The sequence below is a fragment of the Hylobates moloch genome, unplaced genomic scaffold (genome assembly GCF_009828535.3).
Source record: "Hylobates moloch isolate HMO894 unplaced genomic scaffold, HMol_V3 SCAFFOLD_14, whole genome shotgun sequence".
Lineage (NCBI taxonomy): Eukaryota > Metazoa > Chordata > Mammalia > Primates > Hylobatidae > Hylobates > Hylobates moloch.
The window spans coordinates 73791513-73818256 of NW_026652289.1; the positions used below are offsets into that span (position 1 = coordinate 73791513).

General features: G+C 52.9%; 2 protein-coding genes across 8 annotated transcripts in view; both read right to left on the minus strand.

Annotated features, from left to right (window-relative positions):
- Positions 1–11704: 11704 nt before the first annotated feature.
- Positions 11705–13885, minus strand: CHST14 (carbohydrate sulfotransferase 14). Its single transcript, XM_032175368.2, has one exon. It carries the CDS (start codon positions 13645–13647, stop codon positions 12517–12519), a length of 1131 nt encoding a protein of 376 aa, XP_032031259.1. The 5' UTR covers positions 13648–13885; the 3' UTR covers positions 11705–12516.
- Positions 13886–16635: 2750 nt separating this feature from the next.
- The window catches only part of BAHD1 (bromo adjacent homology domain containing 1), a 28174-nt gene continuing 18065 nt past the window's right edge, over positions 16636–26744 (minus strand). For 4 of the 7 annotated variants that reach the window (XM_032175937.2, XM_032175935.2, XM_032175936.2 and 1 more), the window contains exons 2-7: positions 25040–26485; positions 22594–22976; positions 20862–21021; positions 20334–20410; positions 19446–19546; positions 16636–18927 (exon numbers count right to left, since the gene is read on the minus strand). In XM_032175937.2, coding sequence (XP_032031828.1) covers positions 18738–18927; positions 19446–19546; positions 20334–20410; positions 20862–21021; positions 22594–22976; positions 25040–26471 — 2343 coding nt within the window. In that variant the 5' untranslated portion in view covers positions 26472–26485 and the 3' untranslated portion in view covers positions 16636–18737. The remainder of the gene's footprint in view (positions 18928–19445; positions 19547–20333; positions 20411–20861; positions 21022–22593; positions 22977–25039; positions 26486–26744) is intronic. The other 3 variants (XM_032175939.2, XM_032175938.2, XM_032175940.2) reach the window with 2 other exon arrangements.

A 26744-nucleotide genomic window follows, 5' to 3' on the forward strand; every position in this document is an offset into this window, starting at 1 on the left:
CCACTGGGGCTGTTGGAACCATTTCCCTCGTGGGCAGAGGGGGACTACTATACCTATGAACGTGTTAAGGATCTAGCAACAGATTTAATAATTTCCATACTTTCTAAGTGGTGGTGAGTATAATTGACATTTCAACAACTGTAAAGTGATATAAAAATATCTATGATTTCTATAAAGTCACAGATTTTACTATTTCATAAAATATTTTATATATTTCAGAAGAGGTTAGTGAAAATAGGTAACTTTTCCCCCAACTTTACCAATGCCCTGAATTCTGTCCACAGACCCCTAAGGGGTCCTGAACACCCCAGGTAATGATGCTTGGCCTAAACCTTACCCAAATAAGATGGTTAAAGTAATACACATGTATTCAAGAGTAACTGTGGCTTGGATAATTAGGATCTGCCCAGGCATATGGACCATCCATCTCTCTCCTTTCACGGAGAAGCATGGCCAGGCCCCAAACCCAGCACTCCTGGCCAGCAGGTCTCTGAACGTCTGTGGAACCATTCTATGAGAAGCTTAACTCTCCTGGCATGATGAAGTTCTTACCTGGATTTTCTCCTTTTACCCTTTTCTCTTAAAGAGTCACTGCAGGGGGAGGTGTCATCCTCCCCTTAGCTCTCAGGCACTCTGCCCAGGGAGGAGCTGCACATTCCATGGCACACTTGTGTGGCTCCCAGCCCAGGAAGGAAAGACCTTAAAGAGACTGCTCATCCCCTGGGAGTAGGAGGGTAACTCCCTAGAGTGCAAGGACCACTGTGGCCCTTATGCAACTGATCATGAGGAGACCCCCCGGAGTAAGAAGGTAACAGCCAGCCATGTGGTTGCCCCCTCCACCCACTCTCTGGCTGGAAAGGGCGGAAATGTCCTAGGGTTGCTAGGCAACGGGACAGAATTCAGTGATGACTGTACCCAGAGGATTGTTACATCCTAAGTTGTGTGTGTGTGTGTGTGTGTGTGTGTGTGTGTGTGTGTGTGTGTGTGTGTGTGTGTGTGTGTGTGTGTGTGTGTGTGTGTGTGTGTGTGTGTGATGTGATGCATCACTTTCCCTGGAGGTCTAGAAGGGGCAGAAAAAGTCTTATTTCTAAGGTAGCCTAAAAAGACCACTTGGGGTGGAGGGATTCCAGACAGGGCTGACTATGGAGGCGAGGGCTCACTGCAGATAGTATGTTGCAGGTGTCCTCTCCCCTGGATTACCCTTCTTTCTCCCAAGCCAGACCCTGTCAAGCTCTGCTGCTCATTTGTGGCTAAAGGGGGCTGTTCAAGGTGCTAAGGGGGGCTGATAAATGAAGCCATCATAAAAAGAACCCATCTGCTAAGACATTACAGCTGCATGAGATATGAGTGCACAAAGCAAACTACCAGCATCCAGTCCCAGGGCAGCCTCTTAATAGCTATGGGGCAGCCCTCTCTGAGCCTCAGCCCCCATTTCCATAAAATGAAGTCAAAAAACCTATCAGAGTTACTGTGAGGATGAAATGTGCAGGTCCACCGGAATCTGACATGAGGAAGCCATCAGAAAATCTAAATTAAGGGATATTCTGCAAACAGCAGATTTGAATGCTTCAAAATGGCAATGGTATGAAAGACCAAAAAATAATAATAATAAAATGAAGGCTTGTTTTAGATTAGAAGAGGCTGAGAAGCACTTTGGGAGGCCAAGGCGGGCGGATCATGAGGTCAGGAGATCGAGACCACGGTGAAACCCCGTCTCTACTGAAAATACAAAAAATTAGCCGGGCGTGGTGGCGGGCGCCTGTAGTCCCAGCTACTCGGAGAGGCTGAGGCAGGAGAATGGCGTGAACCCGGGAGGCGGAGCTTGCAGTGAGCCGAGATTGCGCCACTGCACTCCAGCCTGGGCGACAGAGCAAGACTCCGTCTCAAAAAAAAAAAAAAAGAAAAAAAAAAAAAGAAGAGGCTGAGAAGCCATGACAACAAAATGTAGTGCATGACCCTTGATTGAAAGCTGAATTTTTTTTTTCCTTTAAGAGATAGGGTGTCACTAAGTTGCCCAGGCTGGTCTCTATCTCCTGGCCTTAAGCGATCTGCCCTCCTTGGCCTCCCCAAATGTTGGGATTACAGTTATGAGCCACCGCACCCCACCTAATTCTTGGATTTTTTTTTAAATCATAACACACATTATTCAGGCAATTGGGAAAATTTGAATGTGGACTTATATAATACTGTTGTAGTTATGTAAAATGCCTTAGTTTTGAGTACGATATTCAGTTAGATAGCAGAGTGTTCTTTTCCTTAGGAGACACATGCAGAAGGCAGAAGTTTTTTGGGATGAAGCATCATGATGTCTATAATGGAGTCTCAAATGGTTTAGCCTACCATACATATATAGAGAGACAAAAGAAATATGGCAAATGTTCAACGGTGAATCTAAGTCGTGGATGTTCACTGTCATAAAATAGTTATAAAAGTAATTCAATGGGCATCTTCAAAATAAAGAAAAGGAAAAAAGTGTACTGACCCCTCTTAGCACAAGGTCTGGCACAAAGAAGTAATCGGCAAGTGGTGGCTCCTTACTATGATAAGTTGACTTTTGCATGTACGTGGGGATGATTTCCTAAACCAAGAGAACAATGCCGTAGAACGGTGGAATGACAGGCTTCTGGCATGGGATGGTGGCAGGATTTTGGGTGCTGGAGCCTTCCCACTCTGCCTGGCTCTTTAAGGAGTGTGAACAGTACTCCCAGATACAGAGGGCTCCCCCGCCTCAGATGGCGGCATCATGATCTTCACACTGTGGGAGGAAGATGTCTGAGCCCAACAAGATTAGGTCATCAGCCAAGTTCAGAGTCTGGCCTTCAGACTTCTCCGTGGAAGGTAAGGAATTAGAGCTGAAGATGATGCTTTCCATCCTAGCCCTGTTGGAGGCAGCCCCCTAGGTGCAGAATTCAGAGAGCAGATAGTACCTTTGTGAGAACGAGGAGGTGCTCCTTCCTTCCTCTGGAGACCCAGCCTGTGTCCTGGTATCAGCTGCACAGGCACACACAGCAGCCCTGATCATTCCATTGTATGTAATATTGGCTTCCATTTATTGAATGTCAGGCACTTTCTGTGACTTATTTTGAAACCTCACAACAATTCGTCAAGATAGATATTATTTTGCTTATTTCACTTGTGAGGAAACAGAAGGTTTAAAGGCTTGCTCAGTCGGCCCAGCCAATAAGTGCTGGAGCAACAGAGCAGAATCTGAATCTAGGACTTCCTGACTCCTAAGCTCTCATGCCACTGCTGCACTCCATTTTTCCGTGTGTGGAGTTTTATGCTGTGCAAAACTCCCTTCCTCATGTGGTCTGCAAGATCACCTAAGGTGATGAAGGTGACCAGTGAGAAGACTGAGACTCAGAGAAGGGACTTGCTGGAGATCATCAGAAGCTTATGGCAGAGCCTGGACCAGAATGCCAGAATCTGCTTGCTCTGTCTCCTTTATAAGCAAGAGACTCTAACAACCATCAGAGGCCAAGCCCAGGACCCAGCCCTGCCTTGACCACTTCTTCCATCCTGGACCCCAAGCCCCTGCTATTGCTTCTTTAGTGGAACATCTCTCCTTCCTTTCAGTTGTCTCATTTTAAGAGGCAATATGCCAACCACCAGATGTCCATTGAGATTTGTGATTTCTCTTCCTGCAGAAGTTCCTCTTCTCATCCATCATTCCATTCATCCATTTATCCATCCAACTACTTTTCTACCTGGTCATCTGTCCTTCCATTCACACGTGTTACACACACACCTCTCCCTCCATCCGATCAATCATCAGGCCCTCCACTGATTCAACATTTATCAAGCACCTGCTACTACTATGTACCAAGTACAAAGAGGAACAAGACCTGGCTCTTGCCTTTGGAAAGCCTCAGTTTGTAGGATAGACAAGTAACAGCATGGGTTGAAAGCTCTCCTAGAAGTACGCACTAGGAACCATGGGACTTCAGAGGAAGAAAGGGCTAACTAGTCAGTAGCTGAGAAAGGTCTCAGGGAGGGCCAGCATCTGAGCTGCAATTATGAGTCTCCTTCCTTTTCTCTTCCTCCTCTGTGGCCATCGCTCCCCCAGTCCTCCATCTAGTCATTTTTTTATCTGTTGGTACCTGGGCTGAGGATAGTCTCAGTGGGCAAAAATCAAAGACCCCTCCCCAAAAGTTGCACAGGGTCTAGTGTTTTCCTTCCTGGCTTTCCTGCCATAGTTAGGCCAGCTCATTCTCTTTCATCTGTCAGAACAGCTCTCTTTTATTACTGGACATCTGTACCCAGGCAGCAGAACTTCTAGGAGACTGGCCTGCCACTGTGTCTGTCAGCTTCTTATTATAAATTCTCATGGGGGAGAGAGGGATGCCTGTGCTGCCAGGAGTCAGCTGACCCCCAACTCTGCTTAGCTTCTCGACCAGAAAGACTGGCCCCACCCAACCAACCCCACTATTCTTGGGCCTGCTTCCAGTGCCTTCCTCCAGGCAGCCTGTGGCCCTTCTAAGCAGCACATTAAGAGCCCAGCCTGATCTCCACCTCCCGTGGACTTCTCTGCTCTGGTGGCCCCTCTGGCCATGGTGCTTGGATTCTTTTTTTTTTTTTTTTTTTTTTTTTGAGATGGAGTCTCACTCCGTCACTAGGCTGGAGTGCAGTGGCACGATCTCAGCTCACTGCAACCTCCGCTTCCCAGGTTCAAGCAATTCTCCTGCCTCAGCCTCCCGAGTAGCTGGGATTACAGGCGCACGCCACCAAGCCCAGCTAATTTTTCTATTTTTAGTAGAGACGGGGTTTCACCATGTCGGTCAGGCTGGTCTCGATCTTGTGACCTTGTGATCCACCTGCCTCGGCCTCCCAAAGTGCTGGGATTACAGGCATGAGCCACCGCGCCCGGCGGTGCTTGGATTCTGAGGACTCTGCTGCCCCTGGGCTCTGGCGGGAGTCACAGAGGCAGCTCTATCTCTCCAGCACTGAGAACAGAAAAATAATCAGGTGATGCTTGGTGGGCTCCTGCTCTTTGGGCTACTGTGAGGCTGAATATCTGCTTTTCTCCATCTGCAACCCAGCAGTGAGGCAGCAGCCCAGCCAAGTCTGGGGACACTGCTGGGCCACTGGCAGGAATGGCACCACAGGCTCCTCCTTCCCGAACCCTTGAAGCTCCTCATCTCTCTCTGCTCCCCAATGCCCTACCCCAAGGCTGAGGCTGGCACAGCTTTCCTGCTAGAGGGTTCAGGGCGCAGTACATTACCTTGCCTGAACTTGGTCCTCCTTGTCCCCTCACAATGACAGATCAGGGCTGATCCTGTGATTCCCTTTGCGTCTATGAGTTCTCCTCTGTAGATGAATCCTCTGTTGAAGCAAGGATCAGGCAGTGATGAGCTGAAGAGCTCAGTAGAAGGACGCTACAGAAAATCTGGCATTCATATGCATGCAGGACCCTGCACATTCTCTTTGAGGGAATTTCCCTTCCCTCTCAGGCTGCCCCTGGAGTTTAAGTCCAGCCAGATAATCACATTGAGAGGAAGATTGGATGATATCCCGGAAAGGTCCATGACACTAGCATCTAGATTCGGCCTCTGGGTGAATCTGCTCCCTCCACCCCAGCTAAGGATGTGAGCCTATGAGAGAGGAAAGTAGACAAAGGTGAGCATCAATGTCCACCAATTAACGACAAAGACACAAACCAAACATAATCAAAACCTGCAGCAAGTTGGGTAAATTGCAGAGAAAATGTCCTGAAAATTATAGCATGAGCATTTCGGCACAGTGATGGCGCATGTCTTCCATGCTCAAATGAAGGGCAGAGGCTGGGTGCGGTGGCTCACATCTGTACTCCCAGCACTTTGGGAGGCCAAGGTGGGTGGATCACTTGAGGTTAGGAGTTCAAGACCAGCCTGACCAACATGGCAAAACCCCATCTCTACTAAAAATACAAAAATTAGCCAAGCATGGTGGCACACGCCTGTAGTCCCAGCTACTGGGGAGGCTGAAGCACAAGAAATGCTGGAACCTAGGAGGCGGAGATTGCAGTGAGCCGAGATCATGCCACTTCACTCCACCCTGGGCGACAGAGCAAGACAGTCTCAAAAAAAAAAAAAAAAAAAAAAGAGGAGGGCAGAGGCAGTGGTCCAGCTATAAAGCCAGGGGATGGCCATGGGAGAGAGTTTAGTTCAGTACTCCCAGGACACCTAGAGCTCTTGCTAGGCCCACAGCTGTTTTCTGGTTGTTCGAAAGGTCACTGTGTCAACAAAACCCCTGGGGGCCAACACTTATAAGTCACAGCAGACATGCCAGGTCTGCGCAGAGGTGCACTGCTCAGCTTGTTCTTCAAGAGAACTTGCTGGGAGAAGCGCAGCTGGCTGAGAGCCTCCAGCTGCCACACCTTTCTGTCTGGCTCAATATTCAGGTTTCCCCTGGCTGCTTCTACCCAATGCCTGAACATGCCTGGGGTGCTAACGCTGCACCATTTCTGCCCACAGAGAGCCCCTCTAATAGGCAGTGTTTGCCCGTGATTCTCTGCTGGCCTTACAGAGACTTTCTCGAGCTGCACTGTAATCTGAGACTCTTCCTACCCAATGCTTCCTTCCTTCTCTCCTTTCACAAGTGTAGGCTCTTTCTGCCTCCTGCTCCTCCCTTCTCCTTTATCCTCCACAGGTGTTTCCCCCGATAAATCTCTTGCACATCTAATTCTGTCTTTGTATCTGCTTCTCAGAGGATCTGATAGTCTAGTATATTCATGGTCTGGGTCCAACAGTACTGGAAACTTGATCTTCAGGTAGGCAAACCTAGGGGATTTTATAATAGCTGAAGAGACTTGTGAACAGAATCATTTGTGCAGTGTTGAGAAAGAGGGCTGGAGAAGGGGACATGAATCAGAGAAAAGGAACATGAGGCACATCACAAATCCAATAAGCTGGGTAGTTTATAATGCATATTCATTTTGAGGGGAACAAACCTTAAATGGACAACAGTGGATTGGGTAAAGAAAATGTGGTACATATACACCACAGAAGACTACACAGCCATAAAAAAGAGCAAAATCATGTCCTTTGCAGCAACATGGATGGAGCTAGAGGCCATTTTCCTAAGCAAATTAACACCAGCAACAGAAAACCAAATACTTCATGGTCTCACCTATAAGTGGAAGCTAAACACTGAGTATACATGGCCGCAAAGAAGAAAACAATGGACACTGGGACCACTTGAGGGTGAAAGGTGGGAGGAGAGTGAGGATCCAAAAACTACCCAGTCAGTACCATGCTCATTACCTGGGCAATGAAATAATTTGTATGCCAAACCCCTGCAATACACAATTTACCCATGGAACAAACCTGCACGTGTATCCCCTGAACCTAAAAGTTAGAAAGAAAAATAGAAAAAGAAAAACCTTAGTTGGAGCTGAGTTTTAATCCTAACCCTGTCATCCCTTTGGGCAAGTCACTTAGGCTCAATTTCCTCATCTAGAAAATGGAAATAATGTTACTTACCTTGCTGGGTTGTAAGAATGGAGAGGATGACACATGTAAAGCACTGGCACGGGTACTCTCAGTTCACAGTAGTTACTGTTCATTATTAGTCTTTCTCTTTAGGAAGAGAAAGAATGCCTTCCTCTTTTTAGAGCCAGGCAGGGGCTTGTTCAAAAACAAAGATCCTTCTAGCCTGGACAACACCCTGTCTCTACAAAAAATAGAAAAAATTAGCTGGGCATAGTGGTGCACACCTGTAGTCCCAGCCACTCAGGAGGCTGAAATGGGAGGATTCATTGAGCCTGGGAAGTTGAGGCTGCAGTGAGTCATAATTGCAACACTGCACTTTAGCCTGGGCAACAGGGCAAGACCCTGTTTCAAAAAAAAAAAAGAAAGAAAAAGAAAAGAAACATCCATCCTTAGAGGGTCTTGGGAGCTTGGCCCAGGCGGGTGGGTCAGCTGCCCCACTTGGCCCTTACTGTGTCCTGCAGGGGCCCTGTGTGGTGTGATGCTCCTGAGGTGTGGTGGCAGAGGCGAGAGTGGGAGGAGGAGCGGGAAGAGCCTCCAAATTTAAGGTTGTTTCTGGGCAGTAGCTTCAGATGGGATGAGAGATGGACAAGAAGTGGAGCCTGGAAGTGGAATCAGGATCGAGACAGGAAGGCCAACCTGCTTTGGGCTCCTCCCCTTCCTTTGCTCATAGGCCTCAGCTGTGAGAGAAGTTAACTGCCCCTGTGCCTAGGGGACCTGGGTTGGGTTGTCCGGGGAGTCAGTTCTAAAGGGGCCCCTTGTCTTTTGAGGGGCCAGGCGGTAGGGTAGGGCTTGGCTCCAGAGGTTAGGGAACCACAGCAGAAGCAATGAAGAGGAGGAATCCGCCAGGTGCGGTGGCTTACGCCTGTAATCCCAGCACTTTGGGAGGCTGAGGTGGGCAGATCACAAGGTCATGAGTTCGAGACCAGCCTGGACAATACGGTAAAACCCAGTCTCTGCTAAAAATACAAAAATTAGCCGGGCATGGTGGTGCGCGCCTGTAGTCCCAGCTACTCGGGAGGCTGAGGCACAAGAATTGCTTGAACCCGGGAGGTGGAGGTTGCAGTCAGCCGAGATTGTGCCACTGCACTCCAGCCTGGGTGACAGAGTGAGACTCCATCTCAAAAAAGAAAGAAAGAAAAAGAAAAAAAAAAAGAAAAGGAGGAATCCCCAGAAGACACAGTCCAGGCGTCCAGTCCTGAGAATGCCCCCGTCCCTGCCCCGGTGACCCACAGCCGGTAGTGCCTCCAGTACCCAGCATAAAGCAGGTCCCCACTAGGGCCCGCTGGACCCCACAATTCTATGCCAACCTCCTTGGCAGCTTCTTTTAAGAAGTCTGTTTTCCTGAAAGGAAGGCTAGATGAGAAATTATTTTCCTCAGGGGCTGACTAGAGGAAAAATAATGACCCAGAAGGTGGCATTTGTCTCTCCTGTCCCTCTCCTTTCCTTTTCTCCACACCCTCCTCCCCACACCACAGGTTTCCAGCTGTGGCTGTCAGGATGCTCTACGGCCCAGCACCCCTTTTCTGCCTGGGAGGAGAGTAGCCAATTAACCACATCAAGAACACTGTCTCCCACTCCTCCAGGGCAGGAACTGGTAAAAGTCAGCTGGGCTCGCCGGGCGCGGTGGCTTACGCTTGTAATCCCAGCACTTTGGGAGGCCGAGGCGGGCGGATCACGAGGTCAGGAGATCGAGACCACGGTGAAACCCCGTCTCTACTAAAAATACAAAAAAAATTAGCCGGGCGTGGTGGCGGGCGCCTGTAGTCCCACCTACTCGGAGAGGCTGAGGCAGGAGAATGGCGTGAACCCGGGAGGCGGAGCTTGCAGTGAGCCGAGATTGCGCCACTGCACTCCAGCCTGGGTGACAGAGCGAGACTCCGTCTCAAAAAAAAAAAAAAAAAAGTCAGCTGGGCTCAATTGGGTTCTTTGCAAATGAATGAAAGAACTGAGGAAGGAGAATGTTTGCAAATACCCCTGACTACAACCCCACCTACCCTTCCTCTAACTTCGCTTTCCTATTCCTTCTTCTCTCTACCCCTACCTTCCATGAGCCTTCCTCCTTTCCTCCCTCCCTCCTATCTGGGAGGCAGACAGACCTGGGTTGGACACTTTGGGCAGGTTATTTATCCTCTCTCTGCCAGTTTCCATGTCTGTAAAACAGGATGACCCCACCAGCACGCAGCTGTTGTGAGGATTACATGGGGTGAGTATAGCAGCCGGCCCCAGTGTTCTCCAGGTTCTCCGGTTTGTGCTGCAGGCCCCAGTGAGGGGGACTGATTAGCTGCTGTAGGTCTGGAGCCGCTAAAGGTCCCAGGCAAGGAGGAAAAAGAGGATGCAGTAGGGGGGTCCTGAGGGGTCGGAAGCTCGGAGAAGGACTGACTCATTGGTAGAGGAAGTAAACCCAGAGGCCAAAGGGGCCCTGCCCAGAGGTAGCAGTGATATCCAGTGCTGGGCCGGACACAGTGTCCTGACTTCTCCCTTGTCCCCACAGGCCTCTGAGGGGTCAGGTGTTCAACCAGCATCCAAAAGAACATCCACTGAGCCAGGTGCGGGGATGGGCCCTTTTATTCATTTTGTCTTCATTAATCCCCCCCCCTCTCCTAGCAATCTACATGTTTTTATTCCCACGACACATTGGAGAAAACAGAGGCTCTGGGAGATAGGCAGCTGGTGAGGAATAGGGCTGGGACTTGATCGGTCTAGGGAGAGTCCCCAGAGCCAAGGGGACTCTGAAGAAGGACATCTGAGCCAGACAGGGGGTCAGGTAAGGCCTTCTGGAAGCAACATGGCCTGATGAGTCATAGTGGAGAGCCATAAGTGCCCATAGAAGCCCCCTACACCAAATATGGGAAATAGTTTTCCTCTCCAAAGTCCAATCAATAGCAAAGCTAGGGACAGGTAACACCTGCAAGGGGGCCCTCCCTGCCTCCCTTCCTTGGGCCCCACCTCTTACCATAGCCTCAGGTCTCTAAAGTACAGCAGTTCCCACTGGGGATGTGTGAAATAGGGCTAACAGAAGGGCCAGCTCTGGCCTTGCATCTCTCCCTTGGGCCCATCTCCTGATGGGCCTGGGATCCCTGGAGACCAATGGGGACAGTGGGCCATACTGAAGTCTGTCCTCTGCTGCTCCAACTGTATTCCTTCCACAACTTTCTCTGGACCTAAGTCAACAAGAGCCTGACCCTCACTCAACCTGCTTGCCTTCCTTCCTTGTAGTGCCAGAAAAAAATCTCCTTGCTCACACAACAATTTTCTTTTTCATTTGAAAATGGTCCGGGGCCAGGCGCGGTGGCTCACGCCTGTAATCCTAGCACTTTGGAGGGGTTGAGGTGGGCGGATCACCTGAGGTCAGGAGTTCGAAACCAGCCTGGCCAACATTGCAAAACCCCATCTCTACTAAAAAATACAAAAATTAGCCAGGTGTGATGGTGCGTGCCTGTAATCATCCCAGCTACTTGGGAGGCTGAGGCAGTCGCTCAAACCCGGGAGGTGGAGGTTGCAGTGAGCCAAGATGGTGCTACTGCACTCCAGCCTGGGCGACAGATCGAGACTCTGTCTCAAAAAAAAGAAAATGCTCTGGGGGAACTTCTCATTCAACTCTTACTGAATAAGAGGAGGATCCCGTATCTCCTACCCACCTACTTTTTTAGGGAATAATCCATGTAGGTATGCTCTGGACCTGAGGCCATTCCTAACTGGGCTTGCCCTTTGGTGACATCCCGGAATCTGAGTCTGTGATCTGGTATAGCCTATTAGAAAGCCCCCAAAAGGCCGGGCGCGGTGGCTCATGCTTGTAATCCCAGCACTTTGGGAGGCCGAGGCGGGCGGATCACAAGGTCAGGAGATCGAGACCACGGTGAAACCCCGTCTCTACTAAAAAAAAATACAAAAACTTAGCCGGGCGTGGTGGCGGGCGCCTGTAGTCCCAGCTACTCGGAGAGGCTGAGGCAGGAGAATGGCGTGAACCCGGGAGGCGGAGCTTGCAGTGAGCCGAGATTGCGCCACTGCACTCCAGCCTGGGCGAAAGAGCAAGACTCCGTCTCAAAAAAAAAAAAAAAAAAAAAAGAAAGCCCCCAAAGTCTCCATGGAATGGCAATGGCCCACTGGACTAGCCCAACCAAGTTATACCTTACTTTCTGTATCTATAGGCTGCCTCCCCTGACATGGGAAGACAGACATCGAGGAGATCTGCTGGGCCCACGGGAGCTCCAAGGGAAATCACAGAAATGCTCGCCTTATATATAAAACTGCTTTATTAAAAAGTCAGCTATTAGGAAAACAAAGCCCTTACAAGGGTTCTATCAAAAAGTACAAATTTTAAATAAATGCATCAGAAAAATGGCAGCCAGATATACCAGCCACAGTCACAACCTCAAAGGCCTTGTGGTGAAGGAAGGGAGAATTAGGGAGGAGGTTCCGAGAACTCAAGGAAGAGGCTGGGCACAGGGGGTCTTTGGGTGCCTGCAGAGCTGGGTCCTGGAGCTACCAGGCAAGGACCCTGCTTCGGTTTTCCTTTCCTTGGAAAAATGGAAAGAACTGGCAGGTGTAGGAAACTTTGAGACTGGAGCAGAAAGGCACAAAAGTCATTTATAAGGTATGATTGCTCACTCTAGTCCTGAGGCACATGGGGTGGATAAATGGGGGCTCAGAGCCACAGGGTCCCTGGCTCTGGTCATGCTTGCCCCTGGCTGGTACCATCTCTGAGTTTGGCCACAGGTTAAATTAAGGTAGACCAAGGGGACTGCATAATCCTGGCAGCCTGGGGTCTGGAGCATCTTTAGATCAGATGTGTTGCTTCATTGGCAAACTGGTGTCTGCCCCCCAAGAGATCCGCCCAATGAGGAGCAGCAGGTCTCCTGCCTAGCCCTGTCCTCTGAGTCACTGTGGGTACCCACCCTGGACAAGGAACTTCTGAGGGCAGTCTCTGCCATCCAGGATCCTGAGAAGCCCCAAGCCCCAGAGCCAGAGTTTCTCCGAATGACAGGCAGAAGCACAGGAAGCTGGCGTTGAAACCAGTCCCCACCAGCTGCTGGCCCCACACCCATGGTCACTGCTGACACGCCTCCTTGGTGACATTAGGCAGTGGGTAGGCAAAGAGGGAGAAGTCCAGAATATACTTAGGCAGCACATCCTGCAGCAGGGCCCGGGGAGCACTGCACAAGTGGTAATGCAGGCTTTCGGGGCTGGCTGGCCGGTACCAGGCCTGGCGAGCTGGAAATCGGACGTGGGGTGGTGCCCGTACCCACTCCAGCACCTGATTGGCATCAGCCTCCAGCCTCTCATAGGAGCCCACAAAGTCATAGTGCACGGCACAAGGCTGGCACAGGTGGTACACGGGCATCCAATGCTCATTCATGCGCTCAGGGTCCTCGTCCACCAGGTATCTCAGAAACTCGGGGAATGTGACATCGTCGCCTGCAGGGCTGGGCCCCGCTCCAGCCCTGTACCGCCTCACTATCTCAGCCCCATAGCGTTGCTGGTACTCTCGGATCTCGCCAAACTTGTTGCGGTAGGCAGAGAGGAGGCGTTCCAAGGGGTCCCGCACAAACAGGAACTTAAAGTAGTGCTGCAGGCGGTAGCGAATCTCCTCAGGCCGCAGGTCTGCCAGGAACACCAGGTCACTGCGGTGGTCCATCTTGAGGCGGACGTCCACGCTGTCCAGGACGCCCGCCAGCACCTTCATCACCCGCTTCCAGTTAGAGCAGGCCACCTTGGGGACGTAGCAGTAGAGGAAGCGGTAACGGTCACTTACGAGGATGTGGCGCAGCAGGGTGCGCCGCTGCCCCACCGGCAAGTCCCAGGGGTCCCGGGGCATGCCTGGCTGTCCGCACACCGCCCGCAGGGTCCTGTTCCGGACGTCCTGCCGCACTTGAAAGTCCGCGTCCCCAGCACTCAGGGACAGGCCCCCAGGCTTGGGGGCTTTCCCGCGCCAGGCTGCGCCCTCGCGGCCGGGCGGGTGCAGGGGCAGGGGCTTCATCTCGGCCAGAATGCCCCGCTCGATCATGAGCAGCAGCCCGCTGGAGGCCACAATCACCGCGAACATCAGCATGGACGGTAGCAGCAGGGGCGGCCCCCCCAGCCCCGCCCGGGCCCTGCCCAGAGGGGCCCGCCTCAGCGCCCGGCCCAGGGGCTCGGCGCCATTTGGGGCCGCCAGCGGGGTCAGCGGGCGGGGGAACATGGTGCTCCCGGGATGGGGACCTGCGCGGGCCCGGCCGATCCGAGGGCGGCCTGGGAGGCGGGCTCGGGCTTGGGGCGGGAGGAGGGTCTGGGCCCGGAGGGAGTTGGGGAGGGGAGGGCAGGGGACAGCCTTGGCGCGTGTAGGGGTGGCCGGCTCCCGGGCTGAGGCGCAGAAGCGGGCGGCTGGCGGCGGGCGCGGCGAGGGACCCGGGCCGGATGTCCCGCCCGGCCGCTCTCCACCCCGGGCCTCGCAGTGACACAGGCGCGGGGGCGGGCCCACGCCGGGGGCGGGGAGAGGGGCGGGCGCCCCTGCGGGGCGCGGGCTTGGGAGGGCACACGCGGACCCCTACCCGGAAGAGGGCGCCTGAGTCAGGGCCACCCCTGTCCTCTGGGCTTGGGGACAAAAGCTCCTGAGACCTCGAAGGCAGAAAAGACTCGAGGCTGCTCTCGTGCAGCGTGTGTCTTTAGGGAAGTGGACAAGGGGGATTCGCCACAAACTCAGGCCTGTCCTAGCCCTTACTCCAGCAACGGGTCTGGAGGCAGGGAGGCGCGCAGCGCTCTCTCCGAGTCCATACATGCCGGAGGCTGGTCTTTCCAGCTGGAAGCGGAGTCCTCGGTGTGCTCCCCCCTGCCACCCTTACCTCCCTCCGTCCCGCAGGTCGTGGCCACTCCAGGAAGGAGAAGCAGGACTGTCAGACACTGACCTGTGTCTCCATGGTGACCCTTGTGTTTAGCAATACCTGGGGACTGACTACAGTGCTTGTCCACTGGGTAATGCTGAAATGTCTGGAAATGGAGTCTCCCCTCCTCTGCCTTCTCCTCACTAGGCATGAAGCAGTGGGATAACTGGGCACTCTGGGGAGGGTCTGACACATTGGTCCGTCAGCTGCTGGTGTGGCCAACACACATTTGGAAGGGTGAGGAGCTGGGGGCACAGAACAGCAGGGAAACAGCACGCAGTCTCCTTGCCTGGAGCTAAATGTGTGCTCCATGGCACCAGGCTGGTCACTTGGGCGGACAGCAGACCCAAAGTGCTTTGGATGTCAGCAACCACCATTTCCCACTGGGAACCCGGCTCAGTAGCCAGACTTCGTCCAGCTACGTGCTTGCTGCCTGCAGAGAGCCAGCAAGGCTCTGAAGCAGCAGAGGAATATGATTAGAGCCCAAGTGTATTGAGGACAGCGCCCAATAAGTGTTTTGTATTCATTATCTCCTTTAGTTGTTACAGCCACCCTGAGAGGGAGCTAGTGTGGCCATTCCCTTTGTACAGCTGAAGTAACAGAGGCTCAGGGAAGATGTGACTCAGTATGGGTGGTTCTGATTCTAAAATCTAAATTTCTGATCACGGCCCTTCAGAGATTAAAGGAGGATATCATGGAATGACTAGAAGGGAGGAAGCAGCTGACTCGAGGGCAGACTGTACAGAGCAGGTGATGGAAAATAGAAGATACCAGTGGGAGAATAGAGCTACCAGTGATCCGATGAATTCAGAAGGGTGAGGGGAATTGAGGGATGAGGTGATACTAGAGGGCTCACTGATGGCCCCGCAATCCCAGCAACAGGAAAGCACACAGGATGAGCCAGGGGAAGGAACGGTAAAGCCTTGCAGCCTTCCAGCTCTCCAGGGCAGGCGCTCCACATCTGATTGCCCCAGTGCGTCTGCAGGCTACCACCTGTCCATTTGCTGCACCAAAAGTTTGTGTGAAGGTTCTGCCTTGTCTACGCTGCTCCTTGCTTCCAATAATCCTAAAGGTATGCATTTCTGGTGATAGGATTTTCTATTAAATTCATATTTTCCAGTAAGTATGTTTTTTAAACCAGGAAAGGAAAAAAAGACCTTAGACCTTTAAAAATTTTTTTGATAATGTGGCTACGTGTGCTCCCTTCTGTGTTACAGGGTAGTTTTCTGTGTTAGCAGTCAGGGTGAGGCAGGGGAAGTCCTTGGGCCTGGTACTTATCTCCACACCAATTTCTTGTCTGTAAGGTAAGTGAGGACAAGCTACCACTCGCCTCAAGGGAGTCTTGTGGACAGCACACTGAAGGCAGAGCTAGAAAAATCCATCGTGGTGTCTGTGCCACCAATAACTTCTGAAAAAATGTTCCTGCCCACATGCACCATGCCTTAGCAAAATGCAGAAGAGGGTGGGGGCCGTGCTGTGGCTCCCAGGAACCTCTATGGCCTTAGAGCTGCCCCACCTGGAACATGGTCAACACTGAGGCTTCCAGGCTGGGACGGGGGCTGGGCTGAAGCAGGGGTCAGCTGGCCACAGACCCTTGGCCCCATGATGTGGCCTTCATTTCCTCAGCAAGCAAGAAGCACCAGCTGCAAGACACTGAGGCCCTAGGACAGTGCTGGCCAGTTACCCAAGGTGATGAGGAGGAATTTTTTTTTTTTTTTTTTTTTTTCTGAGACAGGATCTCACTCTGTCACCCAGGCTGCAGTGGTATGATCACGGCTCACTGCAGCCTCGGGCTCCCGGGCTCAAGCAATCCTCCTACCTTAGCCTCCTGACTGAGACTATAGGCATGCACTGACATGCCGGGCTAATTTTTAAATTTTTCGAGAGACATGGTCTATGTTGCCTAGGCTGGTCTTAAACTCCTAGGCTCAAGTAACCCTCCCGCCTCTGCCTCCCAAAGCACTGGGATTACAGGCAGGAGCCACTGCGTGAGGCCAGTGATGAGAAGGTATTTTTACCATGTACCTACGAATTTCCAGGTCACTGGTCAGGTGAGGGCTGGCAACTGAAGTATTTCACACAGACCTAGGCAGGCAGCTGTGGCCACCATGAAATCAAGAAGTCAACTCCAAGTTCCCAGTCCCTCTGTCTCCTTCCCTCACTCTCTTTTCCCCCTGCTTCCCTGCCCTCTTTGCTCACTGGCCGCGGTGAGTATCCATGCCACAGGGGTTAAGAGGGGCCTCTGAAATAAGAATAGTGGGTCTCTCCACACTCACACACCAAAAGATGACAGGACACACAGGAAATGATCCTTTTCTAAATCAATACAATTTCTCAAATTTATTTTTTTCTTAAAGAAGAACTTCTAATCTCTGTCAAAAGGGAGGTGAGGAAAGGTCCTTCCTCCCTTGTAAACACTGAAATACAGATCTGGGAAACCAGGATCAACACACACAAAAAGTGCATTTTACAAAATATCAACTAAAATATATTTTACATGGATTATGCTTCCATTGAAATTCTACCAGCTGCATTTTCAGGTTCGAAAAAATATTTCCACATCTAAGAGATTTCAAAAGCATTTAAGTTCGGGGCAGCAGACCCTACCTCCTGGGAGGAGGGCCTTGATCTCCTTTCCTGCTAGGTGAGGCTGGGCTCCTTGGCAGCAAGGGCCCAGAATGAGCAGGCTCCAAGGCTGGCTCTGCAGAGCCCCCACTGCCACTCTGCCAACCTCATTTACTGCCCCATCCTCCCAGACAGACACCTTCCTCCAAACAGCTTATTCAATATAAGGAGACCCAAGTCCCTTTCCTTCAGGTTTGACATCAGGCTTCCCAAGCATAAATTCACCTCTGAAGCCTCCAGGCCTCACCCAAACCCAATGACCAATCAGGAGCAACTCATCTACTAAGGGACAGGGCAGGGCAAGTCGGGGGAGCCCTCAGGGTTCATTTCCACCTCCCTCTGCAGCCCCTGCCCAGCTGTCCTCACCCAGTGCCACCTCCTCAGCCTGCTGGGTTCGTCTGCCCCTCCTCCCTAAGGGAAGACCCAGGGCTGCAGTTCTCAGCCCCAGCCCCTGCCCCCAGGGGTATACCCTTGTGGAAGTGCTCAGCTAGCAGGTTCCCAGCGCCAGGCCCAAGCCACACTGCACTCCACTCCCTCTCCCACCATACTCCTCTTTGGTACAGATAGGAAATAACCAGGCTGCTCCAGCCCCCTCAGAGTCTCAGGGCCAGGGCCAAGGCCTAGTCTCCACAAGGACAATAGGGGACTGAGCCTCTTAGTCTACTCTGGGGAGCAGCATGAGGTGAGAACAGGGCCTCTGGGCAACAGGAACAAACTGAAAATGCAGGTCCTTAGCTCCTAGAGCAAGTGGCTGCAGCTCAGCAGGTCTGTGGACTGATACAGTGTTGATTCTTGCTGGGATGTAAATTAGTGCAATCTACAAAAGACTAGGAAAAGGGTGGCAGGGCAAGGGGAGCCACAGCACTCCTTTGGTTTGATTTCAGGTGGGTGTGGCTTGAAGAATCACGTGTGAAGTTCTGCAAGAGGTTTCCTGGAACCTCCATGTGTAAGGCAAGAGGAAAAATCTTCAACAAATCAGGTAGCAATTTTCCTTGCCCCCTGCCCCCAGCCCTCTCCCAGCACCCATCTTCCCTCCCAGACGTGACAAACCCCACAATGATCAGTTAACTTTCTGGGAAGCCAGACCCGATGGGTGGCCCTCTCTGGGAGATGGACAGGAGACTCCCACAAGTGGGCCACACCCATGACTGTGAGAGGTGGGTCAACTTGTCCCAGCACCAGTTGCTACTGCAGGGCAAAGGAGGAAAGCCAGAGAAAGGCCTCAAGTCTAGGAAGAGGAAGTCAATGCTCTGGAAGCCAGACTCTGGCTCTCTATGCCTCAAAGGAACAAGCTCAGAGCTGTACTGGGATCTAGGAAAGCCTGGTCCCAGGCTGAAGGAGAAGCGGCGGGTCACAGTGGGTGAGGTAAAGCTGGCCCCCACTCCCCCTTTGAGGGCCCAGGGGAGGCTACGGAAGGGCCTGTTGGGTCTGGTTCCTGAAGGACCTTGCCCCTCCTTCCCGCCACCACCCTCCTAGGGCCCCATTTCCCTCAGGCTTGGCCCAGCCTCAGAGAAGACTACTTCTTCGGAAATCTCCACCCAGGGGAACCACAGAAGGTACCTTGGGCCAAGCTGAGAGCGCTGATGCTTTTCTTATACCCTGGCCTCCCCAGCTCCCTCCCCTGGAGCCCAGAACCCACAGGGGCCCCTGCCCTCCCCCCCAAGAAAACCACAGGCCAGCAAACTTAGGCCTCTGTGGCCCCCTAACCAAGTGCTGTGCTTCAAGCAGTGCCCCCTACTCCGAGCCCCACTTGCCCATGGGTAGCCCCAGCACGGGTATGAGGAGGCTACTGGGGGTTCTTAAGGATGCGCCCGTGGCGGAAGTCATAGACATGGCGGCAAAGGAACACCAGCTCAGGGTCCGTGTCTTCTGGCACTGTGCGGTGGGGTGGGGTGGAATAGTCTGCAGAGGGGGGAACCAGTGCTGTCTTTCGGCTGGGGAGGCCTTCACCTCGGCGCTTGGCCATGGCACAGAACCTGTAGAGAGATACCATTCACTGTCTTTACTCCAGCCACTTTTGCAGGAAGACCAATTCCTTCCCTACCCTACCCTACCCTACCCTACCCTACCCTACCCAGAGAGCTAGGCTATCCTAGCTCCCCAAGGGGTGGTGCTGTCTCCACCCATCCCAGGGGTGATGTCTGCTCTGCCAACCACCAGGCTATCTTCTCTGTCACTGGAGAACCACACTTGCCAGGGCCTCCCTCCATTCACCTGCCAATTCGCCTGAATTTTTTCCAAGAGCAGTAATGTTACCCCCCAACTCTGCTCCAACCATTCTACCTCAGTGTGGCAACACAATTTTTCTTCTTTCTTCCAAAAAATATCAGATGGCAGAGGCAGGCAATAAGGAAGTAAGTTCTGGGAGATTAGGCTCTGAGTAAGATCAGGTAGAGAGCAGAATGAGATCCTCTCGGGGAATTCCAAGCAGCCCCAAATATGCCTGGGGAGCCTGAGGGAAGAGGCCAACCAGAGGGTGCAGGGAACCACCCACCTGCAGTACTCGGCAAAAGTCAGCACATAGCACTTCTCCTCAATGCAGGCTACACTGTTCTGGTCCTGATGTCGCGATGCAAAGACTTCATTCTGCAAGGGCTCAAAGGGAGACAGGTGGAGGTTGCTACCAGGGCTGGAGAGCACCTCATTCCCAGAGCAAGGCAGACATTAACCCCTCTGCTGGGCCTGCTGACCTGAGATGACTCCAGCAAGCTTCCCTGGAAATTCAGCCTAAGTATGCCTCGCCTACTGCCTCCAGGCATTCCTCCTGAGTCCCTTCTAGGTCCCCTCCTTCTCCAGAATAGCCAGGTATCTGCTCCAGCCCCTGATTGTCACTGACCTCCCAAACCCCAGCCCTGCCTAGCGTAGGAGAGGGGAAATGTTCTTCATCTTTCCAGTTAGATGAAAAGTCCCTGCAAGGGAAAGTGAAATAAAAGGTGAGCCCAGGGCACACACAGATGGCAGTCACCTCTTTTAGCACACAGCTTGGTGGAGAGCCTATGGGGCGTAAGGAGGAGTCTTTCCTCCCCTCCCCTCCCATACTACAGAAAATACCAAAAGTGACCAGGTATGCAGCTCCACCTCACCTTTCCTGTTGCCAGGAGAACACATCCACTTGCTCCCACTGGCACCTGCTACCTCAAGGGTTCCCTTTCTGTTCCCCTTTTTAAGACAAAGGTTATTATTCCCTTTGAAACATGAATTGGGGCAGTGTTGGGAAAAGAGAATAAATCCTGGGCCCTTTCCCAGGTTCTCTGGAGTCCAAAGTGACAAGCGCAGGGATTTGACTACAGCCCATGGCTGCCCTCCCCCTACCACGTCTTAGTGCCATAACCTTTCCCTCTGTCTCTCCTGCCCTCCCTGACCCATCTGCCAGGCAGCTCACCTCGTGCATGCTGGGACTGCGGCCTCCCTGTAAGTGCTCAGGTCTGTAATACCACAGGAGGCTCATCATCAGCTCTCCTGGGGGGACAACACAGTAGTTATGGCTTGAACTGGCAACCTGTGTTACTTAAGACAGGCAGAGAGGCTGGCTGGCTGCCCTGGAGGCTCATCCAACCTCAATACTGCAGGCTCCGGCAACCCATGTCCCCTGCCCCAGGCCAAGCATTCGGAGGCCTGGAATGCTATTAAGCATGGAGGGAGAAGGGGGAGAAGGCACTGACAGGTGAGGTGGGGGGACAGGTGCCCAGGCTCTGCTGGCTGGAAAGGTTAATGAGCTGATCCAACCCAAGCCACAAGGTCACCCACAGCCCTCGGCAGCAGACAGACCCCAGCCGAATGGAAGGCAGACTCTGTGCCAGGAACACGGGGAGACTCATGCCAGGTCAAACTCCAGGCAGGGGCCAATCTGGGGCCTACAGTTCTGCTGAAGGCAGCTTCCCCTTGGGTCCCCAGCCAGAGGGAGAGGTACCTGACTCGGGGTTCTCCCAAAGGGCAGAGATCTTGGCCACATAAGGTGTGGAGGTCTTTCGTGGGCCTGACTTGAGAAGGACAGTGTCCCGGACTCGGATTGTCTCCCCATGCCGCTCTACCGCCTGGTAGCTCTTTCGGATGGCTGGTTCCGGCTCATCCTAGGCAGCAAACCAATGACACAAATAGGCTTGCAGGGCCACACTCAGAGTAAGGACAGAGAGAGGGAATGACATCCTTTCCACGATTTCCTCAAGGTAGTCAAACCACTATCCTTTTTTGGATGGGGCTGGGGAATTCTCATGGTTGGAGAAAGGATGAGAAAAGGGAACAGGGGTGGAAAAGTGGCCTGAAGCTTCTGGGGCTGAGCTCTGACCACCATACCCTTGACAGCTGACTCTCACTCCAAGCCCCCCAGTGCTGAGTAAGTGCTCATGCTTCCTAATGGAACAAGTCTCAGTCTGAACCCTCAAACCACTGTTATAAGGGGAACAGCCTTTGACAAATTATTTAAAGTATTGCTAAGCCTCAGCTTCCACATCTGTAAAATGGGATTAATTATAGGAAGATGGGATATACCACATAGGGTAGTGGTGAGGATTAAAGGGCATAATACTTACAAAGTGCTTAGCTCAGTTCTAGCATCTAAGAAGTGCTCAATAAATTTTATTTATTTATTTATTTATTTATTTATTTATTTATTTATTTATTTATTTTTAGAGACAGGGTCTCACTCTGTCACCCAGGCTGGAATGCAGTGGTGCAATCGTAGTTCACTGCAGCCTCAACCTCCTGGACTCAAGTGATCCTCTTGCCTCAGTCTCTCAAGTACCTGGGACTACAGATGCATGCTACCGTGCTTGGCTAATTAAAAAAATTTTTTTTTCTGTAGAGACAGGATCTTGCTATGTTGCCCAGGTTGGTCTTGAACTCCTGAGCTCAAACAATCCTCCAGCATCAGCCTCTGAAAGCTCTGGGATTATATGCATGAGCCACCTTGCCCAGCCTCATTAAATTTTAGTTGATATTCTTTTTATTTTTAATTAATTACTTTTAAAAGCCAGGGTCTCACTCTGTCACCCAGACTGGAGTGCAGTGGTGCAATCAGCTCACTGCAGCCTTCAACTTCTGAACCTAAGCAATCCTCCCACTTCAGCCTCCCGGTGCACACCACCATGCCTGGCTAACTAATGTTTTTACTTTGTAGAGATGAGGTCTATGTTGCTCAGGCTCGTCTCGAACTCCTGGCCTCATGCAATCTTACCACCTCCACCACCTAAAGTACTGGGATTACAGATGTGAGCCACTGCACTTGGCCTCTTTTCATCATCCGAGATGTTCTCTGTATCACTAATTTGCTCTGCTCATTCCAACTTCCCCTATATAGACTTATCCAGAAAAGTTCTCCATTGAAAGTCCTCCATTTTACAATCCAGAGCGTAAGGGACAGAGTGAGCAGGGAGGGGAGGGGAAGACACTCACCGAGATGGCAGCCACCAGCTATGACTGTGTGTCTCCTGACCTCCCTGGGCTGTCTGGTACAGGATCAGTAGGGGGCTAGGGAAGCAAGCTGGTGGGCCAGCATGACTGGTTCCTGGGGTACAAGTAAACTGGAGTCCCTTGTCAGCTCTCAGAGTAGCTAGAACCAGGTGCTTCTAGCACCTACCTCACTGCAGGCCATGTGTCCCCACTGCCTCCCTCCCTCTCGTTATCAGCTAAGAGCTGGCGCTTACCAAGACATACACAGCCTTCTCACAGGCAGCCCCAACAGGAACCCAGCCATTAGTGCGGCGGCGACGGCGGCGGCGAGGGCGTGGGCGCTGGACACGTGGCTGCTTGGGGTGGCTAGGCCTGCGGGCAGCCTTGCTCCTTGCAGTGTGCCTGCAGCTGGAGCCCGTGCGCAGACCTGACTTAGAACCGCTGGGAGGTTTGGCGCTCTGAGGGCACGCACGGGCTACTGTCTGGGGCTCCGAGGTGGGTGTCTGAAGATGGGGGACGGGCTCTGCTGCAGGTGGCACACTGGGTACAGGGCACCCCAGGAGTGGGTGGGCGGGTGAGGCTGGGTGGCCAGCTTCCGGGAGAGGAAATTCCAACTGGCCCAGGGATCTGCAGCCTTCTAGGAAAGGGAGAGAGTGGTCAGGACAGAACAGGCAGTGACCCCCATCACCCATCTGCTTTCAGGGCCTGCTCCTGTCTTAATTCGAATTGTGCAACCAAAGGCCACTGAGGTGGCCGATGGGATCAGAGGCCTTTTTATGGTGGACTGTCAGAGTGACTCTCTAATGGGACAGGGGTGTTTCCTGATCTTGGAGATTGGCCATCTCCCCTTTTAGTCTGAAAGAGAGGTGGTTGGAACATGCTTTTTAACTCCGAACTTTTTTTTTTTTTTTTGAGACAGAGTCTCACTCTGTTGCCCAGGCTAGAGTGCAGCGGTGTTGTCTTGGCACACTGCAACCTCCGCCTCTCGGGCTCAAGCATTTCTCCTGCCTCAGCCTCCTGAGTAGCTGGGATTACAGGTGCCCACCACCACACCGAGCTAATTTTTTTGTATGTTTAGTAGAGATAGGGTTTCACCATGTTAGACAGGCTGGTCTCAACCTACTGAGCTCAGGCAATCTGCCCGCCTCAGCCTCCCGAAGTGCTAGGATTACAGGCATGAGCCGCCACGCCTGGCCCTGATATTAATTTTCTAAGGCTTTCATAATGCTTGGGAATAGGGGTTCTGGAATCAGACAGCCTGGGTTCTGCCACTTACTAGCCATGTGACTTCAGGCAAGTCACTCTGCCCCTCAGAGCAATATAAATAGTGGTTACGAATATCATACATATTTGGTAACTGGCTGGTTTTCTTATGAACACATTAACTCATTTCATCCTTACAAAAACCCTATGAGATAGGTATCATTACCCTCATTTTATAGTTAAGAAAACTGAGACACAGAGCAGTTACTGACTCGCCCGTAGTCACATGGCTAGGGAAGTGGGGGAGAACATTTCACTCCAGGCAGATCAGCTTCAGAGTCTGTGCTCAATTACATGCCAAGCAGCTTCCCATATGTAAAGCACTCAGAACAGTGCCTGGTACATGGTGTTTACTGGTGTCCTTATTATTAGGGAGAGGGGATAAGCATCTAGACTTGGGGAATGGCACAAAAAAAGAAGGAAAACCCCAAGCAGCAGCCTGTTCTCATGTCATAAGAACTCTAACTCAAGCCGCAACCTGAAACAACCAGTCTGGCCAGGGCCAACTGGTCTATAAAGTTGTTTTATAGACCCCTACAAGAAAGGATGTCGGGGGAAGGGAGACCTGGAAGGTCCAGCCCTCACCTCCCCAGCAGCAGGGCAGACCTGCTGACCAGCATGTTTCATTTCCACCCAGGAAGCAGGCAGGGAGCCTGAAGAGGCAGGTGAGGATACCTCTGCCAGTTTAGGGAAGAGAAATGATTCTGGGAGTGTTTGAACAGCCAGGGCGTGGGCCTCTCAGGTGTCTGGGTCTTGTCAGGCAGGCAGACACCAAAGCTGTGGGCCCTGATCGCATTCCATCCATGTCGGGGAACTCTGCTTGTCTGTTCTCATGGTGTACCCTCTCTATCCACACCCAGCAAAGTGATGCTCAGTCTGGGCAGTTCTCTTTCAAGGCCTCTATAGCCAGAACAAAGCTGCCCTGTACAGTAGGTACCACCTACCGAGCCTGGTACCTACCACCCTTCCCATGAACGCTGAACTTGGCCAGCATGCAGAGAGTACTGGTTTCTAGAAAGTAAGGAATTCTAGCTTTCCTCAAGGAGGGTAGAAAGGCCTTGAGAACAATTTGGTAAAAGTCCTAATTACAATATCTAACCTGCTCTTCAGAGTCTAAGAATGGGTATCCCAATGAGGAGAGAAGAGAGGCCTTCCTGTGGCCTGTACCACTGCAATGCTACCTAACTGCCAGGCCAAGAATCTCCATAGGTAGCCTGGGCAGAGCAAGGCTGTCCAGAGCTACACATGGGGCCCTGTTCTTGGGAATGCTCCTCAGCTTGGGGCACAGACTACGGGAGTTCTCACTTCTGAAAGCCCCCTACCTTCCAGTTAGTAGCCAGACCCCAAGGGAGACCCCGGCTCAGATCAACAGCCCAACCTCCTGGGATGCCATCTCTCCGAGACTCCCCAGTACATCTTGGGCCCAGGAAGCCTCACCTGCTGCAAAAGGCATTTTGTATGGGCAGCCGCCACAGGTAGCGCCAGCGCGGCTGACAGACAGGGGCAACACTCCGCAGATGCTGTAGCCATTCACTCCAGTGTCCTCACTAGAGCAGTAGCGAGAGGAGCCCCAGGGAGGGTGCTGGAAAGGGGTGCCTGAGGGCACTGAGCTCGGAGCTAAGAGGAGCCCCTCCTCGTGAGGTGCAGCCACTGGGGACAGCTTGCCCTCAGGGAGCATGGGGCAGGGCGAGTAGCCCCCACACTGCAGCCCCTCTTGGCCACAGTACAGGTAGACGCTGCCTAGAGCAGTGAGCTCAGGCCTAACACACAGGCCATTGTAGTCGGCGGGGTTGCCAGGCATCGGCAGCGGGGACAGCTGAGGTGTGAGGAAAGAGGGCTGATGCAGTTCCTGCTTAGGGGCAGGTGACTCCTCGCCTGGGCGCCCAGGCTCCGGCTTCAGAGCCGCCTGTCCACCCATCAGCAGGGGCAGGTGAGGGCGCAGCCCCAGAGGGCTCTCCAGAGCCTTGCTCAGGGGCTGATGAGATGGCTGGATGGATGGCCCACAAGGAGTTGCAGATGGCCATGGCTCATCAGGGCAGCCTTGCCAGCCGGGTGGGCCTGCAGCCTCCCCAGAGCTGGCCCCCTGCCAAGCCTTGGGATAGTTCTTGCCATTGACCTTGGGCCACTTTGGCCTCGGGGCCTTGGGTGCTGGGGGCTCCGTGGAGCGCCCATCTACTTCTGCATGGGCACGAGGCAGCCGCAGGGGTAGCTCCCGCTCCTGGCTCAGTTTTAGGAAAGCAGCTGCGTTCAGGCTAGCCAGTCTCTTGGGAGCTGGGTCTCCATCTCGGCGGGGACCTTCATCTGGTGCTGGCTCTGGAGACAGGTCCAGACTTCCTCCTCCAAGGTCCCCCAGCCGGGGCCGCTTCTTGGAGGAGGACCAGCCCCCAGTAGCACGATCACGGTCACGGCTGCGGTGGGGATCCCCTGCTCGACTGCGGCGGGTGCCTGCCAGGCTGCTGGTGTCCTCTCGCTCCAGCAGCAGGTTATTGAGAGCTTCCGCATTGAGGGAGGCCAGGCGCCGCTTGCGGGGCTGGGCAAGGCCAGGGTCTTCACTGGATGGGGCCGGGCTGGGGGGCTTGGGCAGGTCAGGCGGTAGCTCATCAGCTTCATCTGCACTCCGGGGACCGGCCACATTCTCCAGGCGAGTCAGCAGCACTTTGCAGGCCTTGGGCTTCTCAGGAACCAATGGGCGCTTACGAAGTGGGTAGTTCTTGCGGCGCCCTGTGAGGTGACCTGGGCTCTCGGGCATGCCTGGCTCCACACCCTCAACCCCCTGCTCCATGTTGCTGTCTTCCATCTGCAGGGGCTCTCGGCGGCCAGTGGGGCCCGAACTCAGCATGGGAAGGGACTTTCTCCGAGTGTGTGTCATGGAGTACTTCCAACCTGCAGGACAGAAGGTGGGCAATGAGAGAAGCCCTCTCTGGCCTGCTCCTGCTTGCTTTCTCTCCCACTGCAGCCTACCCAGCCCCAGGTGCAGTGATCCTGGCCTACAACTACCCTGTCTCCAGTATGGATTTTCCCAGGACTCCCTCTCCGGAGTGTGAAGGTGCAGTGGAATCAAGCTACCAGCAGCTGTGCAAGGACTGGTTCTTCCTCTTTCCTTTTAGCCTAGGGTATCTCTGAACTAAGCCCCTGAAGAGCC

Bases quoted from the DNA above. Each gene is read 5' to 3' on its own strand.
- CHST14 (XM_032175368.2), bottom strand. From the start codon at position 13,647: ATGTTCCCCCGCCCGCTGACCCCGCTGGCGGCCCCAAATGGCGCCGAG.